Raw genomic sequence first — 19511 nt, forward strand, 5'->3', positions numbered from 1 at the left:
TCCCAGTCTAGGGGTAGGTCTAGACGTAGGGCAGAGCCCAAGGTTCTTTAGGCCCAGGACAGGGAGTTCACCTGCTCAGACTTCTGGTGAGGGCAGGGTCAGTCCTTTAGCAGACCCAATGACCTGCCTTTTCAGCTGCCAGTACCTTGCACCTCTAGGAGGAAGACTGTCTCTTTCAAAAGAAAATTGGGATTTAATTACCCAAGACAAATGGGTTCTGGATATCATTCACCACGGCTACAGGTTTTATTTCCATACCTTGCCTCCTTTCAAAGGCATGCCAGACATTCCTCCTCTACAAAGAACAGAGGAAACAAATTTCTCTGTTACTCCAAATAGGAGCCATTCAGTCAGTTCCTGTGGCAGAAAGGGCCCTAGGATTTTATTCTCGCCTGTTCCTAGTACTAAAGAAGGAACACGTGGAGACCAATTTTGGATTTATCTATCGTCAACACTTATCTGGACATTCCAAAGTTCAAAATGTTGACGTTGCAGCAGCTTTTACCTCTGCTGGGCAAAGATCATTGGATGGTAACTTTAGATCTCAAGGAAGCTTACCTTCATGTGCCTATAAGACTAAGTTGCAGAAAGCGAGCTGGAAATTCTCATTATCAGTTCTCTGCATTGCCCTTTGGCTTATCTACTAGAGTATTCACAAAGGTTCTGGCTCAGTGATAGCTTACTTCAGGCTAAAAGGAATTCAAATCTATCCTTACTTGGACGACTGCCTGATTCTGGCTCAAGAAAAGGAAGACCTTCTACAGCATTTGGAATATGTCATAGCAGTGCTAAGATGCCTAGGGTATTCTGTGAACGAAATAAAGTCCAGTCTAGTACCCTCTCAAGACATGTGCTTTCTGGGTGTGAGACTGAATACAGCAGCCCAGATGGCCTTTCTAACCAGGACAAACAAAAGAATCTTTCCAGTTACTTCCATCAATTATCTCTTCAGTCCGGGCTGACTGCAAGGACAGTCCTTCAAGCCTTAGGGTTCATGGCATCTTGTATTCTGGTGCTTCCCAATGCCAAACTGCATATGAGGAAGCTACAATGGTATCTCAAAATCTATGGACACAGCACTGCCAGGATTTGGACACTGTCATTCAAATAATACCTTGCATTCAAAAGGAATTTTGTGGGTGGCTCAGGAATGTCACCTAAACAAGGGACTCTCCAGAGGCAAGTCAGATTCTAACGACAGATGCCTCAGACATTGCTTGGGGAGCTCATCTAGATGGAAAGTGGATACAAGACAAGTGGCCTGCCAGACTACAGCATCTACATATCAACATGAAGGAGATGTTAGCAGTCCAGTTTGCATTAATGGCTTTCAAGGAATTACTTCTTCCAGGGCAGGTGTTGATTCTAACAGACAACACAACTGTCATGTGGTACATCAACAAACAAGGGGAACACATTCTTACCCATTGTGCAGGCAAGCAATGATTTTATGGGAGACTCAGCTTGCAACTAACTCTTCAGGCAAGGTTTCTGCCGAGCACAGAACTCCTTAGCAGATGTGTTAAGCAGACAAATCATGGATCCCCAGTGGAAACTGGATCTTCATGTATTTCAAAATTGACAGTGTCATGGGGAACTCCAGACATAGATCTGTTCGCTTCTCCACTAAACCACCAGCTGCCAAAGTTTTGCGAAGGGATTTCATCACACAGCTTGGAAAGTGGATGCTCTTTCTTTCAGTTGGAAAAATCTTCATGTGTATGCTTTTCCACCTCTGCCTCTTCTCCCAAAGGTGCTTCTAAAGGTCAGACGAGACAAGCCAAGGATGATTTTAATAGCCAGATTGGCCTCTCGGCAGCACTGTACCCATTACTGAGGAGTCTGGTAAGGAAGCCTCCATGGCCTTTACCCTTGATTCCACACCTATTGTCTCAGAGGGACGGTCATCTGCTCAATGTCAAGCTTCAAACTCTTCATCTAACAGCCTGGCATATTCTGTTTTGAAAGACAGCAGGTCTCAACTTCCTCAACAAGTTTTAAATGTGATTATGGAAGCCAGAAGACCTAGTACAAGGAAAGTGTATGCAGAAAAATGGAAGAGATTTTTATTTTGGACTGCAGCACAGAATTTGGAGATTTTGGAGCCTAATTTGAGTACGGCTCTTCAATATCTTACTGAGTTATTGGACAAAGGTTTGTCTTTCTCTTCCATTAAGATTCATGCTGCAGCAATTTCGGCTCACTATGATTGTGACCCACCATTGTTTTCACATCCTTTATTCAAGCAATTTCTTAGGGGCAAAGAATATAAGACCCCCGAGCTCCTACTCCTGCTTGGGATCTCAATTTTGTGTTGGAGAAACTTACTCTACAACCTTTTGAGCCTGCAGCTACTGCTGACCTGAAATACTTGTCATGGAAGACTGCTTTTTTGTTGGCCATTACTTCTGCAAGAAGGGTTTCTGAGTTACAGGCCCTTATGGCGGTTGAGCCTTTTTTGATTTTTCATAAGGATAGGGTATCATTACGTACTAATCCTTCTTTTATGCCTAAGGTGGTTTCTAGTGTGGCTTTAAACCAAACTATTCATTTGCCTACTTTCTATGCAGATCCCCAAAATAAAGGGGAAAAGATTTTGCACACTTTAGATGTACACAGGCATTATTATTTAAGCAGGACTAAGGATTTTAGAAAGTCTCAGCAGTTGTTTGTTTCTTTTGCTTTGAGTTCTCAGGGCAAGCCTGTGTCAAAACAAACTATTTCTAAGTGGATTGGGTTTTGCATTGCATTTTGTTATTCCCATCATGGCAAGGATATTCCAGCTGGGATTAGGCCTCATTCCACTAGGGCTACTGCCACTTCAACAGCATTTCTAAGGGGTGGCAACTAAGGATATTTTGGAGGCAGCTACTTGGAGTTCAGTGCATACTTTCTCTAAGCATTACCACCTTCCTCTCTACTCTAAGTCTAGGGCTGGTTTTGCCACAGCTATTTTGCAAGGCATGTTATCAGCTCCGGCTTCCTTATGATTTGCCAGCCTCACCTCTGCTTTGGGATTCTACCCAATAGTTAGGACTGCAGCAATGTGGAATGAAGAACATAGTACAGTTTTGTACCTACCATAAATGTAGATGTTCGAGATCCACATTGCTGCAGTCCCAATTACTCTCCCTCCTCCCCTCTGTGTTTAGGGGTGGTTGTGTAGGTGAGTTTAGATTCTGGTACCTTTGTATATATTGTATATGTTTTTGGTGCAGGTATGTTTGGTGTGTTTTGGTTTTGGCCTTGTCTTTTAGGGTCTTCTGACATCTGGGGCAAGAAAAGACTGTGGGTATGACGTCGGTCATGCGATTAGTTAGTACCCTGACGCCTGACGTACTGGTGCGTCTTGATGGACCGACGGGCCATATATACTTTGGTATTCGGGCCGACTGGACAGCAGACTACCCAATAGTTAGGACTGCAGCAATGTGGATCCTCGAACATCTACATTTATGGTAGGTACAAAACTGTACTTTTTCTACTTCCCAACAGTCCTTTTCTAAGACACAGAGGAGAAGTAAGAAATTCTGGTTCCACAGGGCTCAATCTTCCCTTCAAGATGCTCCCCAGAAAACCTTTTCCGCAAGTCAGGGCAGGGGGGGTTCAGTGGCAGGCGCCAACACAAGGGCAGAGGGGTCGGGTTCCACAGAACCAGGGCTCCTGGGAACCTTTCTTAGAGAAGCCCTTTCAGCGCTCCTTAGATGCTGCCTGAATGTCCTGCCCTGGAGTCAATTGGGGGATGACTCTCCCTTCACCCACTAGCCTGGACAAGTCTTATGTCTGATCAGTAGGTGTTATTTACGGGGGTTACACCATTCCCCTTTTTCAGCCCCCACCAATTTGAAAATTTTTCTCGGAGGACATTCCAACCTGCCAAAGGGAATTGGCCTATCTAGATGTTTAAGACCTTCAAAAATGAGCCATCCAAGAGGTCCCAACAGGACAGCAAGGGTCTGGAATGTAGTCTTGTTTATTTTTGGTGCCAAGGAAGACGGGGGACCTATGTCCCATTTTGGACCACAACAAGCTAAACCTATCTATCAGAAAGTCCAAGTTCCGGATGATCACTGTTCAGTCCATTCTGCCTCTCCTGCACAAGAATGATTGGATGTGCTCATTGGATCTCAAGGATGCGTACTATCATGTAAAGATCGGCAGATGCTCCAGGAGACACTTACACTTTCAGTTAGGGGCCAGGCATTACCAGTTCAGAGCCCTGCCATTTGGACTCACCACAGCCCCTTGGGTATTTAACAAATGCATAGCAGTGGTGGCAACTCATCTTCGGCTGCTAGGATTCCACATCTTTCCGTACCTGGACGATTGGCTCTTCATGGCTCCCATGAGGCTTTGACTTTTAATGCCCACCAAGTATACCATCAGTCTTTTTAATCATCTAGGCATTACACTGAATCTTCCCAAGTCCAATTTTTATTTCATGCCAAAACCTGGAGTTTATTGAGGTCCATTTGGACATGGTATTGGAGACGGTGCCCCTGGGTCACCCCCTTATAAGGGGTTCTTTGACAAGTGGGTTTATCTGGTTAAAAAATTTTAAGTATATTATTTTACTGCTTTTTGAGCTGTTGACCTGCCATTGTTTTTGGCTTTCTCCAGAATTCTTGAATAAAGAGTTTAAAGGTACTTTGGTCATATGTTTGACCCTGACCCTGAGTAGCATCTTACCGTCACCAAGAATGATGCCACAGTATAAAGACAAAATGAACAATTTTAACAATTGGCTAACCTATTGGTGTCATTCTAAGGGGATCCAGTGTCTGTCAGCCTGGGATGCCATGCTCGACAAGCCACGTTGATTCGCCAAGGATGGCTTGCACCTGTCACCCTTAAGCTTTCGAATACTGGCTAAGGCTCTTGCCACCCCTATAGTGCCTTTTTTAGGCAAGGCTCAAAAGACAAACCCACCTCCATAGACAATACCAGAAACAAAAAACTAAGGGTAATGCTACTCAATGCCAGTAGTGTAAACCTCAAGATGCACGCACTCGAGGCACTCCTCAGTATGGAGAAAATCTATATCTGTGCAGTAACAGAAACCTGGTTCAAGGCTCCAGAGAGCACCCCAGCATTACCAGGATTCAACTCATACCATTCTTTTCGGCCCCAGAACTCAGACCAAAATACTAAAGGCAGGGGAGTATCCATCTTCATCAAGGATACCCACACCTCCAGGTTAGTGGCACTGCATGAGGCAGCGAAGACCATTCATGTGCAACTAACAGTAGGTAAAACTGCTTTTCAGTTTGTAGCCTGCTACAGATCACCCAACCTGACGCAGGACCCCCACTCGGCATTCCTGAGAACATTGGAAAATATGAAGGTCTCACCAAACACCATGATATTGGGGGACTTCAACTACCCAAGCATTGACTTGGAAAACTACTCAAGCCCCAACTCTTTTGCCCAACTGTTCCTTGAGTTTATAAACTCAAATGCCTTGGAACAACTGGTCACCACTCCCACAAGAGGGGGCAACATATTGGACTTGGTCATCACCAACATGGGGGCTAAATGTTCCATACCAGAGGTAAACCCCTCGTTGGTAAGATCAGACCATAAACTAATCACATTGGACATCCACATCCTGATCCCCCCCCCAGCCAAGGAAACCACTGTGAAAAATTTCTCAAAAACAAACTTCACACTTCTCGAGACCGAGGTGGGAAGTTTCAAAGCCCCTGGGCATATAGAAAATGCTACCCAAACCACAGAATCCTTTACAATTGCACTCTATGAGCACCTACAGGAATGCATGGATCGTGCCATTCCAAGTAAAACCAAGACTCACTCCTCCAAAAACAGGAGACCAGTCTGGTGGACCCCGGCCATAAATAAGCTATACAACAGAAGGAGGAAAGTATTGCATGAAAAGGCAAAATCCCAAAAAGGGAAGGCATCCCCGATCAGTACTAGTAAGAAACTTCGATCCCTCATAAAATCATCAAAGGCTAGCTTTGAAAGAAAAAATCGCCAAAGACTCTAAAGATAATCACAAGGAGTTCTCTAGCTACGTCAAAAATCTGGGTGGCAACTCTGATATGCTCTGAGCTGGTGCAAAATGGCACAAAATACACTGAACTCACTGACATTGCCAACATCCTGGCGGACAGGTTCAGTGCAAACTTTACCCCCCCCCCCCAAAAAAGAGCCAGTGTCTATCCCAAAAGAATGCAATCCCCCAGACATCACAGACACACAGGTGAAAGCAGCCCTCTCCAAAGTAAAAAAAACACAGCATCAATGGGACTGGATGGTATCCCAGGCTGTGTCTTACACGAGCTCCAAAATGAACTAAACCCTCACATAAATTCACTGTTCCAACTCAGCCTTACCACAGGTTATATACCCAAAGAATGGCAATGTGATCCTGCTTCACAAAGGTGGCACCACAACGGATCCTGGGAACTATCGCCCTATAAGCCTGACTAGCCTGGTCTGCAAGGCAATGGTGTGCATCATCATGGAACTCATAAACAGACATTGGGAACCTCCAAACACTGGACCCTACCCAATTTGGCTTTGTTAAAGGCAGATATTGCTTCTTAAACCTAGTTGACTTCTTCGAAACAGTTACCAAAGCCATAGATGTGGGAAAGGTAGTCCACACAGCCTACCTGGACCTCGCAAAGGCCTTCGACACAATACCCCACTCTGGCATCGTAAATAAGCTTACTAGCTTAAAATATTAACCCATGTGTCAAGATGGGTTGCAAACTGGCTCAGGGATAGAACTCACATGGTCAGAGTCACGGGTGCCATGTCCAACTCTAAACCGGTTACAAGTGGCGTCCCACAGGGCTCAGTCCTGGGACCCCTCTTGTTCAGTATTTACTTCTCTGAGGTACAGGCTAACACAGAAGGACTGTGGCTTACCAAGTTCGCAGACGATTGCAAACTGGGAGCAATAATAGTCTCTCCAGCTGACGCAAGCATCCTCCAGAAAGGCCTTATGGAAACGGATACCTGGTGTCAGAACCATGGCCTCAAGCTAAATGCCAAAAAGTGCATAGTTATCCCCTTTGGGAAAAACAAAGTGCCCACAAACTATCACATAGGAGGAATCCACTAAGTACCGAAGAAGTAATTAGGGATCTGGGGTCCCAAGTAGATAATAGCCTCTCCTTTGACAATCACATTGCCAAAGTGGTTAGAAAACCTTCTATATAGCTCACCTAATCACAAAAGGGTTCACATCTAGATCAAGAGAGGTCATTGTGCCCCTCTACTCATCACTCGTCAGGCCCATAATTGAGTACAATGCCCCATTTGGGATGTACCTTACCCGACACCTGGAACAACTGGAGAGACCTCAAAAATACCTCACCGAGAGGATCATGGGCCTCAAACAGATGCCCTATGCAGCTCGACTAAAGAAGCTCCAACTCTACTCAGTTGCTTACCGCCTACTCAGAGGTGACCTGTGCCTGACATTCAAGGCCATGTCTAACCCGGAACTGTTGGACATGCTCCACCTCAAGAAAAACTATTCCATTAGAACTACACACTCCAGAGATTTGAACCTTAGCACAACAATAAACAGGACATGCTGGAGGGATAGATTCATATCCCAAAGGCTTCCCTCGCTCTGGAATAGAATCCCAGTCCATGTTAGACAAAGCCCCTCGCTGACCCTCTTCAAGAGAAATCTTGATGAGTGGATGGGTAATCGTAAATTTACTTCAGGGATCACTTCTATGGCCCTGCTGGACAGAGGCTCAGGAATCTAGTCTAAAAGGGAGGTGAAAGCCAACATTCTGGCTAGGCTTATAAATGCCCTAGGGCAGATAGCCTAGTACTTACCTATGAACCTATGTTGTTTTGTTTGGCAGATTGTTGTTAATTGCATTTAATAAATGTGCATTTCACATTGTGTATCATTCATAAAATGTTTGCTAATGCAAAGCTTGTTATTCTAACAACCATATGTATATGTATATATATATATATATATATATATATATATATATATATACATACATATATATTAAATAAATAAATAAAAATGTATAATCTTTTTCTGATTTTGAAGTATACCATCAATACAAGAAGTTATAATTGATGGTGTGACTGTGTTGGAAAGAATTTGGTTCCTGCATCCCAGTGTAGCTTTGGTGTAAAAGATGGAATCAGTTGTAATAAACAGCAACATCATCATATGATACATGTTCTTTAGGTACAATTATTGGTTTCCTTGTTTTGTTGACTGTTGACAGTAGATTTATTATTTTGCTGGGAATAAACTGAACCACATGAAGTCCGAGTTTTATGTTCATATTTATCTATGAATACATTTTAGCTTAGCTTGTTTTTTGCAAGCAGATGTTAATGATGCATTTTGTTGATCTACAACAGTTTGGTTGGTATTTTGCAGATGAGGAAGGTTTGTAGTAATTATAAAAGTAAAGAAAAAAATAGTGTACACTCTGAGAGGTTTGAACAGTGTTCATGATAACCAGGGAAAGAGAGTCAAATAATGAAACATAGGTATGATTAGTGGGGGGCTGGTTTATTACCTGCATAAGACTCCATTTGACCGCAGTCCAGGACAGTTGGCTCTGGAGGCGTATGGTGCAACAGTGTAGCATCATCAGCCATTCAAGCAGGTCAGACTTGTATCGAGTGATATCTGAGGGGGATAGCTATTCTTGATGACTGAGAAGACAAAGGGAGGTGAAAAATAAGATGTAGGTGTTCTACAAGAATGTAAGCCCCCAACCCCTCCCCCAGATGTATTGTATGCATGAATATTTCCGATTTTTGTATGACTTGTGGGTTATTGAACAAAATGTGCTGCAGCATCTATATTGTCCCCAATTGTTTTTCTTTATTCATCACACAAAATAATTAATTCATTAATAGATCTGGATTGTATAATACAGTCTAAATATGTTGTATTTTCGTAACAAGTTTTTGAGTATTTTATAGTCTGCAACAATTGAAAGGGTTGTTGATATTTGTAATGTCATATAGTCTGCATTATTTGGAGTGATTATCAGAACCGTCTAATTTTAGCATCCATTATGCACTCGTGTATTACTGTGATAGTGTTTTCTACAAGATTGGATTGTAAAAGAATTTCATATTTAATTAAAAACTGTTACTGTGTCTGGCACTTAGTGTAGAGAAGTAAAGCTTTGACATGTCAATGACCTGCTTCCTGTGCCAAGGAAGCAAGGCACAAATCCACCTTCTCTATCCTGCTATGTGACCTTGAGCAAGTCACTTAACCAGATGGTACTTTGTGGCAATTCAGAATTTTGGCTAGGCTCCTTAGTGTTCTCTCTGACTGCATGCCTAGTAAGTAAGCATGACTGTGTTTTTTTTTTTTGGCCATACATTTACTTTTGCATGGCTGATATAGCCCTGGAAATGTTTTGGCAATGTGATCAGCACACCAGTTTGTTAATGCAACATAGCCCATTTATTTTTCAAGGGCAGCAGCAAGCACTGAAATGCAAAGCTGTTTGACAACAGTAGCAGTATATGTATTAATAATGGCTCTTTTTTAATGTGGAATTATTCTGATGACTTGTACAGCGATTGTGAATATTGATTTAGCATATGTAATCAGGTGGTTAATATTTATTGTACTCCAGGGGCGGCTCGTGCTATTGGGCTGCGGGACTGCAGTCCCCCCAGCTGTAAACAAAGAAGAAAATAAAAAAAGAAAATACAAAAATAAAAACACAAGTTGCAGAACATCACACATGCGCAGCATTTCCAGACTGCTGGTGAACTAGTCTGGAGCATGCGCACAGAATCCAGACAGTCTCACTAGCAGTTTGGATTAGGAAGAGAGCATGCAGAAGCACTATTTCAGAAGTCTATCCAGTTACAACTGCATAGACTTGACAGGGGATTGGACTGCAACGTCCGCAGGGTGGACAGCATCCAGTGGGCTTGATGGAAGGACATGCTTGGATGCATTTACAGGCTGTTGCAAATTGTTTTACAGACTTTGGACAGGCTGTTACAACTTAGACTTTGGATGGGTTTACAAGCTGTGGATGTTATGGACTTTGAGGTAAGGAATACAAAGGGTGTGTGTGTGTGTGTGTGTGTGTGTGTGTGTGTGTGTGTGTGTGTGTAATGCCCCAAGTGCTATATGGTGGTGGGTAGAGAACATGTTTGAACCCTGTACCTTTGTTCTAGGTGGCAAGAGCCTGACTTCCCTACCCACCACCATTTGTAAAAAAACTTGCAGATTTTTCCCTCATACTTGTTCTGTTCTGTTCCTCATAAAATCTGTGGTTTCTGTATTTTTGTGTCATTACAAAGTTAGTAGTGCAGTGGTAGCATTGTTGCCTGACAACTACAGGTTCTCTGGTGTGATTCTTGGCTGGAATGCCTTCTGTGTGGAGTATGCATGTCCTCTCTGTGTTTGTGTGGGTTTCCTCTGGGTGCTCTGGTGTCTTCCCATCTTACAAAGACATGTGTCTGGAGTGTTTCTCCTTGGGCCTCTGCTGAAAATTGGCTTTTGTTCCAAGTCAGACTTTCCTGTTTAACAAATGATTTCAGACTTCATATTCTTCAGAAAGTACATGGTAGTACAACAGCTTTTATTCTAGCAATTTTCTAAGTTTATAAGATGGATATTTGAAATTTGCACCTATTTTTGGGACTGTATTCCCCCATTATTGGCTTTGTCCAGATTTTGTGTGCTAAGGTTGAGAGCTATAGTAAGAACTGAATTCACTGAATATGTTTGGGGGCTGTATTCCACCATTACAGGCTTTGTCCATGTGTTTTGTGCTAAGAGGTTGATAGCTATGGTGAGAACTGAATTCACTAAATGGTAGCCATGTAAGTTTCAGTCTTCCTCTCTTTCACAAAACAGCTGATCTGGCATAGTGGTATGTTGCTCTGACTGTTTTGCACATGGTCCTGGGTTCAAAACTTAGCAGTAAAATGTATGATGGTAAGACAGCATTGTATTCCAGCAACTTTCCAACATTATACAAGCAGTGCTTAAAATGTGTCCCTGGTTTTTGGGCTTTTGTCCCCCCACCCAATAAATTTTGGCTTTTTTCAGATTTCTTGTGCTGCAAAGTTCAGAGATACAGCTGAGTGAGTAGAGTTTACAAAGAGATGAGAGCTGCAGGGGAGCAAAAATTTAGTGCTACTTATGCTGAGTCTGCTTGCATTGTTAATAGGGCAACAGCTAGTGTACCTGCTTTTAATGTAAAAGGCTGTGTGTTCTACTCCCACAGTAGATAGATGCATTGCTGATACTGTACTGTGTTGCAAAGGGGGTGGATGCTGCACTCCTTTTTGGTGAAGATACCTAGTAACTTTGAACCTGTTGTCAGTTAACCATCCATTTCCTATTGCAATAAACTGCCGCGGTGGTACAGCGGTAGCGTTGTTACCTCACAGCAAGAGGTTCTCCCTTTCGATTCTTGGCTTGGGAGTGCCTTCTGTGAGGAGTCTGCATGTCCTCCCCGCAGTTGGGTAGCGTTCGAAAGACATGCGTGCCTTTGTTGAAGGTTGGGCATCGAACTGGCACCTCGGCATTTCGTAAAAATCTACTGCCGATCATTAGCGGACCGGAGTTCCGCTGTGGTGACCCCTTACCGGGAAAGCCAAAAAACATCATCATTTTTTTTATGTAACATAGGCAATTTATTCCTAAAGGGCAACAGACACTTTATTTGTAGATGAAACAATGAAATATAAAGTTGCTTCCTAGCAGCAACCTCTTCATTAGTTACAGATCTCTTTAATGTGGAATTATTTAGATAACGTTTACTTCTTCAGAGATTGTGCATATGTGCTGATACTGGTGGACTGTAGAAGTCTGAGTAGACTTTTATGATGGAAATGTTTTGAATTGGGGAGTTTTGTCATTATTGGTACATGCATTTTGTTTCATTGTTTACTGGAAAAATGTTCAAAAGAATAAATTTAAAATGCCCTCTAAAACTGTACTGTATTGTACAAAGAATATAATTTAATACAATCAGGAAGGTGTAGGAGTATTAAAAGAGCATGTGTATGTTTCGTGTGCAAGGGGCCTGTGAATAAAAACAGCCCAGACCCAAGTTAATCTTTATCTGCCACTGGCAAAATGTATTTTCTTTGAATGTGGATTTCAATGCTGTTTCAATGAATGTGAGTTTCAAGGGCAGGGAAGTATTAATGCCAAGTCTGTTTTCATTGTGAGACTGCATTGCTTTGCTTAGTAGATATCTATTAGTGTTTGCGCTGTAAAATGCAAAATAAAATTTCAAATGAAGTCCAAATCATTGCAAAAGTAAAGCAGTATGCGCATTAGTGTTTATGGTAAATGGGGTGAAATAGCCAAGTAATGGTTCATTGGAATGGCTGCAGGCGGGAGGCTCCATTCGACCATGATTTTGTGAGGGGGGAAGGGCCGCAAACTCAGACAGCCCTGGCTGAACTATGCCTCTCAATTGTCCAGATTTTTGCAGAATGAATAGATTTTTGCTTCTTATTTTTGGTTTGTTCCTCATAAAATTTGTAGTTTTCTGGCAAATCATTTAGGAATTAAGTCACTAAGTAATGACAAGACACTGATTTTCAGACTTCATAACCTTCAGAAAAATGCATGCTAAAGCAAGACCTGTTATTCTATCAACTGTCTCAGTTTATACAAGAGCAATTTTTAGTACTGTTTAAATGTTCCCCCAATATATTTGGCCTTGTCCAGATTTCCTGCATTAACAGATTGAGAGGTATTTGCAAATAAATTGCTTTATAGAATTAGGCATATCCAAACCTCTCAACTGTCCCCAATTTTGGCTCAAAATGTTGCTCTTCCACTAATAACCCTCCGCAAAATGGCAATTTTGGAAGAAAACATGGAGGGTTTGCAATTAATAAATAACTGTAATAATCAGAATTATAGATTACTTTTATTTCAGAAATGCATACAGAGTCTTTTGTTTTGTCAGCTGCTCAGGTTAGCAGTACTAATATTAAAAAGTGTCCCTTGTTTGACAAGTTCCCAGCTGTATTTTGTGGCTATTTTATATTTTTGCATCACATTTTTGGTGTGTTTTTCATAAAATTGTGTTTTTTAGCAAATTAGTGGCAAATCATTAAAAACTGAAGTTAGAAAATAATGACAGACGTTCATTTTCAGATTTCATACCCTTCAGAAAATTCATCCTAATGCAAAACTTACTATTCTGTTATCTTTCTAAGTTTATAAGGGCAATATTTAAAAATTGTCCTTATTTTTGGGCCTTTTTCCCACTTCTATGTATGGCTTTTTCAGATTTTCTGCTCTGAGGTTGAGAGGTATGACAAATGTGTCAGTGCCATCACAGTCAGCCAGAGACACTTCAAATTGTGACATACTTGTTGCACCCCACTCCCCCATGTAGTGACTCTGGATGTGTCCAAGCAAGGCAAGGAGCAGTTATGGAGTGTAAATGTTCAGAGTATCCCCCCCCCCCCCCATCCAAGGTAGACACAAGTACAACAGTGGCTTTTCATCTGTCCTTGACTTTGCAGAATGTTCTGGTTTCTGTCATATTTTTATACTGTTAATTTATGCTTATTATTATTCAGAAAGTGCCTGATGCTCTGTGTTTAAGTTGCAATGCTTTAATGATCATCAGATGAGCTTGTCTGAGATTGTAAGATTCAAGTAAGCTTTAATAAGCATACTGTTAATGAATTGCCAACATTGAAAGCCTTTCTGTTGCCATGCAGAGAATACTTGCATAACTAGATAATGCATAAGCTTTGGGTATTGAAATGAATATGACAGTATTTGTAATAAAGGACAGGATTACATTATGTTAAGAAGCTCATTACATTTGTTGGAGACTTGCAGTCATCTTTGCAGGGTTTACCTGCAAACTAAACAGAATGCCAATCTATTGTGTGTGGTCCATAACCTGTGCAGTAATCCTTTAAGCAATGTATGTTGAGATTGTTTCTTGTTTGCTTTTCATTTCATTCTTCGATCATGTTTTCCCCATGAAACAAGTAGATAGTTGTTGTCAGGCAGCAGGTCTTTTTTTGGATAAGAAACATATTTACAATTGGGGTATCACAGAGATTGCTATTTTCAGCATGTTACTTGGTACTTTAATAAAGCTGAATATAAATTATAATTAGAACTGCAGTGCAAGGAGAAGTTGTTTGAGTTGAGTGCTGCTTGTTTTTCTTATACTTGATTTTGACTGGCATTCCAGTAATGTATTTAAAAAGTATTTTATTTTTTCTTGCCTCACGACCTTTTTGTTTCCATCTAGATATTAAGTAAGCTGTCATGCAGCCAATGCACTGAAATTTTTTCTTTCTTCTACACTTCATTTTGTCTTGACTGGACAGTTATAATGATGGTTTGGCACCCAGGGCAGCGTATTTAATTAAAGTTATAGTTTTTGTGGTTTTGAGCATAGCTCTTCCCCTTTCTAGTTGGCCACACCCATTCAGCTGTCTCCTGCAGCACCCCTTTGATTTGAAATCACCTGCCGCCACTGTTGTACTCTCCTCATAAATGCTGTTCTAGTTAAGCTGTGCCAGACTAGACATGGCTGGGTCTTATGGTGTGATGCTAGCGATCGTTATAAAACTTCATGCATGTTTATCCAAAGCTGCCAGTGAAGTATGTGCATTTGTTCATAACAATAAGGGATATGTACAGTAAACAAAGTGGCTATAACTACTGGTTTTGGGATGATCTGTGGATGAAAGTACTTCATGCTCTTGTCTATTCATTTAAACCATCTTAAATCTGGCTTTGCAAGGCTAATGTGTGTGTCAGTGACAGAGAGAGAGAATTAAGTTGGAATGCTTCACTATGGCTAGTGTGTGTGTGTGTGTGTGTGTGTGAGAGAAATGCATTTGAAATGTGATACTTTGGTTACTATTGTTTTTTAAACACCTTTATTAAGGTATCACTTAAGACATAGGCAAACCTACATTAAAAGAAAAGAAAACAAATCAGCATTTTTCCATTTAAATACAATGTACATCACATACATTTTCTTTGCTATCATCAGTCCAACATTACAAAACATTGCTGAATTCCTGCCTTCCCTTAAATCTCACTCCTCCTCCTGAACATTATTATGCATGTATTTTTCGACATTTTCCGTAGACTTCTATGTAAGTTGCCCTGCCCCTTTTCTAAAAATCCCCTTCCAGTTCTTTTACCTCTTTTATAATATTCAACATCTCAAATACAATTGGTGTAGACTTTGATTTCCATTTTCTAGTATTTTTTTTTGTCAGCCAGCAGAATTGAGCTTTAGACTCTGTCTGAGCAGTTCGGATTCTTATTATTCAAGCTGAAAATATTTTTTTTCCTTACTTACAGCCATTAGCTCACCCGATATTTCTAAAGGGGTACTCTGTAGCGATTTTTTTTAAGTCTGACAACTCATTGCATTCCAAAAACATATAGGTTCATAGGTAGGTACTAGGCTATTGGCCCTAGGGCTTATATAAGTCTAGCCAAATGGTACCCTGGCTTTTGCCACCCAAGAAAATTATTTTCCTGTGCCCCTGTCGAGCAGAGCCACAGAAGTGATCCCTGGGGTGAATTTCCCATCTCCCATCCAATCATCAAGATTTTTCTTGAAGAGTGCTAATGAGGAGCTTTGTTTGATACAGATAGTTTGTTCCAAAGTATGGGAAGTCTCTGGGACAGGAATCTATCCCTCCAGCATGTTCTGTTTATTGTGGTGACAAGGTTTAGGTCACTAGAGCATGTAGCTCAGAGGGATTGGGATTTCTTTAAGTGGAACATGTCCAACAGCTCTAGGTTTGTCATAGCTTTGTATGTTAGCCAGAGATAGTCTCCGAGTAGGTGATCTGCGACAGAGTAAAACTGGAGTTTTTTGAGACAGTCTGCATAGGGCATCTGTTTGAGGCTGGTAATCCTCTTTGTGAGGTATTTCTGTGGCCTTTTCAGTTGTTGTAGATGTCGTGTGAGGTACATACCAAAAGGGGCGTTGTACTCTATAATGGGTCTGAGTGATGAGTAGAGGGGAACAATGACCTATTTTTTTCTTGTTTACCTCTTTCTTCCCCATCACACCTCCAACATTTGCTATCCACCCAAGGAAAAATTATTTGAAATCTATGCAAACACTTCCAAAGATCCTAAACCTTCTGGACTTGGTTATGGTTACATACTGGGACCCATGCATATATCTTCCCATTTTTTTCTTGTATATTGCTTTTCCTGTCTCTCTTCCTAGCCTTTTCTAAACTCCTCTGATTGATTTTTCTAGTCATCATGCAATATTTATATGTCCTACTAATTATCCCTTTCATAACAGATCCTTTTGTGTTAGATCAAGCCATGGTAGGGAAGGCAGTCTCTAGACTGCAGTCCAAATGTCTTCTTAGCCTTCTCCCACACTATTACCTCTTCTGCTTGTTTGCTGCCGGTATCTTGATTCATTTGTCAGGTTTCTCCAGTAAATTCCAGCACTCTCTTGCCTGTTTCTTTTCTCCTACTTGTAATTATCCATATTGGTAAAATCTCCTTTCTCCATTCTCGTATTGGCTTAGTTCTTAGAATACTTTCTGCTACTTTATGAATATGATATTCTGTATGGCTGTTTTCCTTAAGTATCTACATATAAAATCCCACTCTCTCTTTATTTTTTGAACTCCCCTCTTGATTCTTCATTCCTTTCCAATTCAAATTATAACCTTTACTGTGTATCTCTAAAATATCCCTTCAAATCAGGTAAACCTAAACCACCTTGTTCTTTTGGAAGGATCACCTTATCCCACTTGACTCTTGTCGTCTTTCCCTCCCAAATAAATTCTTTCAATTCTTTATTAATTATTGTTCATAGCTTCTCCTCGGATTAATAAAAATATGCCTGACCCATATAAAAGAGTAAAGGGACTAAAACATTTTCACAGCTTGAAACTTACTATCCATATCCATTAGTAAAAGTTTCCATTTTCTCAGTTTTTGTATTATCTTTTTATCTGATGTCCATGTTCATTCTGCCCTTAACAGATGGGTTTGGATCCGTTCCTCGTGTCTGACTTGGCCGTTACTAAAGCTCATGGTAACCAACAATTCTCAAGCTTCTCCCTTACCAATACAGCACCCAACCCCAAGCTACCCCAGATCTCATTTGTCACTTTTTCCCGAAAGACAGGGTTGACCTCGCTCTTGAGCTTTAGATAAGTAATCATTTCTATTATTTCCAATAATATTTCTAAACATTTATAATTTGTTACTTCTCCTTTACCCTTTTACTAAAATAGTAAGTCTTCTGTTACTGTAGTTGGTATTTCCCCCTTCTTTATCTTTTTGTACAGTTGTTATACTTCTTTTATTATTAGTTTTTCTTATCTGCACTTTAGTGTAGTCTTACCATTGTTAGTTTTTTCTTTCATTATATCTATATATATATATATATCTATATATATATATATATATATATATATATAAAACTGTTTTCTCACACTTTATGCGTTTACTGCCTTGGCCTTTACATTTACAGGAGGATTGCTCTGTACGTCATGACTTTAGTCCAAGGGCCTTAGTTGAGAGGAAGAACAAACTCCTATTGAATAGTTTGCTCCATTCTGCTTTCGGAGAGGCAGTGTATGGGGCTCAATTTAAAAAAGAGATCTTGAAGCCTTCTTCTCCAAGACTCCTCATCTTCCCAGGTTTGGGAGCAGTCCAGGAAAAGATCAAAGTCAGATCCGAGCTCACCCTTGGATCAAAAGAAAAAAATTGATGGATCTGACTTCCTCAGATCCGAGGAAAAAGTTACTGGATCTGACTAACTCCAGCCCCATTTCTCTACCCATTACAAGATATTCACCATCCATTGATCTGGTGCCTTCAAGAGTGCCTTCACCATTTTTGGAGAATCACCAGCCCAGGTCCCCTATACAAGTTTCTACTCTAACTTCCAGAATTTTGATGGAGGAACACGTGGAGAGAGTGATGTGGAAAATTCTCTTGGCAGATAGTCAGATAGGTGCCTTAAGTGCTCCTACCCCTTTGGGTCAGGAGGTCCGTCCTTCGATTACATCCCCACTTCCAGTTCTCCTCTGATTCCTTTAACTGTCTGAGTCCCTGGATCCGAGCTGTCAGACTTTGCCTTGTCCAGATCCAAAGTTTACTTGGAGTGCTTCAGTTTGGTCAGATTTGGAGGGCTGTTGGAGCTGTAGCTTCCCTCTTAGCTCTGAGGTTTTGGAGTCAACTCCAAAGTTGTCAGAGCTGTCTCTGTGCTTGTCTTTTCAGAGCCAAGGTCTTCTTTCTCTCCGGGACAGTCAGTCTTTAAGGTTGTGAAGAGGGATTTTGTGCCTTGGCAGAAATGATTGATTCAACCCCCTCAGATATAAAGCCTTCTACCTTGGTGTCTCTGTGCTCTGAGCCTCATCATCCTTTACCAAAGGGACAACCAGTCTGAGATGCCAGGCTTCCCCAACACATTATTTCTATTTATTTCTTCTGATACATCTCCAGAGCATCCCACTGAGGAGGTTCCTATGAAGAAATGTAAGAGGAAGTATTTGGACTCTCCAGAAGAGTCGGTCACAGAGGATATGGACTTTGATGAAGGTGAAAGATCACGTGGTCACCTTCTGAAGATGTCTTATTTGGAGACATCCTTGAAATCCTGAAGCAGATAGGTGGTTTGACATCCAGCATCCCTTCATCCGAGAAGTCTATATTCCTGAAGGCTTTCAGTACTGGCCCATCTTCCTCCTGGGTTACTCTGCCCACAGAGCTTATTGAATTGGTTTATTGGCGGGCATGGAAGGAACACAGCTGAACCCATACCCAGCAGATCAGACAATATTATGGCATTACCTTTGGATAAGCAGTTTTGTCGAAAGGGGGTGACAGCTGATATCATAGTCATGGTCGTGGCCACCAAAAAGGAACTTGCTGAAGAGAGTTCCACTGTTCATCCACCTAAGTAGTCTAGGGCGATGGACAGGTTTGGGAAGCATGTCTCTGCTTCAGCGACTTTCGCCTTAAGGTTGCTGAATTATTTGGCACATTTTACAAGGTTACAGATATGATTTGATTAAGGAACTCTCAAATATCCTCTCAGGATTAGTTTCTGCAGAGGTCCAGTCATTCGTGACTTCTCAGTAGCTTACCCTGCAATCTATTTTGAATTCAGCCACGAGGCTCATTTTGCATGTAGCAAAAGGAACATCAAGGGCAGTGGGTTGAGGCATTTCCATCAGTAAACATGCCTGGATGCGCTTATGGGATTTTGCGGAGCCCTTCAAGTCTTCATTCGTCAGTGCTTCCATTGACTGTACATCTTTGCTGGCCCCAAAATGAAGGACACACTATCCAGGTGTGAGAAGGATAGAAGGACCCTGTCTGCCATGGAAGTATGTTTTGTTGACCCCTCAAAGACTGTTGTGTAGAAATCAGTGAGGTGTTCGAAAGATGTGGTTCAAGAAATCCCAGGGTCATTTTCAGGACACATGTGGAGGAACTTCCCCCAGAGGCACCAAGGAGAACTCGTGGTAGACGCTGCACCTGCAGCAAAGGTGGC

The 19511-nt window shown here is 41.4% G+C and overlaps 1 protein-coding gene across 1 annotated transcript in view; it reads left to right on the forward strand.

Annotated features, from left to right (window-relative positions):
- PIKFYVE (phosphoinositide kinase, FYVE-type zinc finger containing) overlaps positions 1-19511 on the forward strand; it is a 3858188-nt gene that overhangs the window by 1410580 nt on the left and 2428097 nt on the right. Inside the window, 1 exon segment of the mRNA XM_044075403.1 lies at positions 499-531. Coding sequence (XP_043931338.1) covers positions 499-531 — 33 coding nt within the window.

Source organism: Protopterus annectens, chromosome 6.part1 (assembly GCF_019279795.1).
Source record: "Protopterus annectens isolate FY-2018-M chromosome 6.part1, PAN1.0, whole genome shotgun sequence".
Classification (NCBI taxonomy): Eukaryota; Metazoa; Chordata; order Ceratodontiformes; family Protopteridae; genus Protopterus; species Protopterus annectens.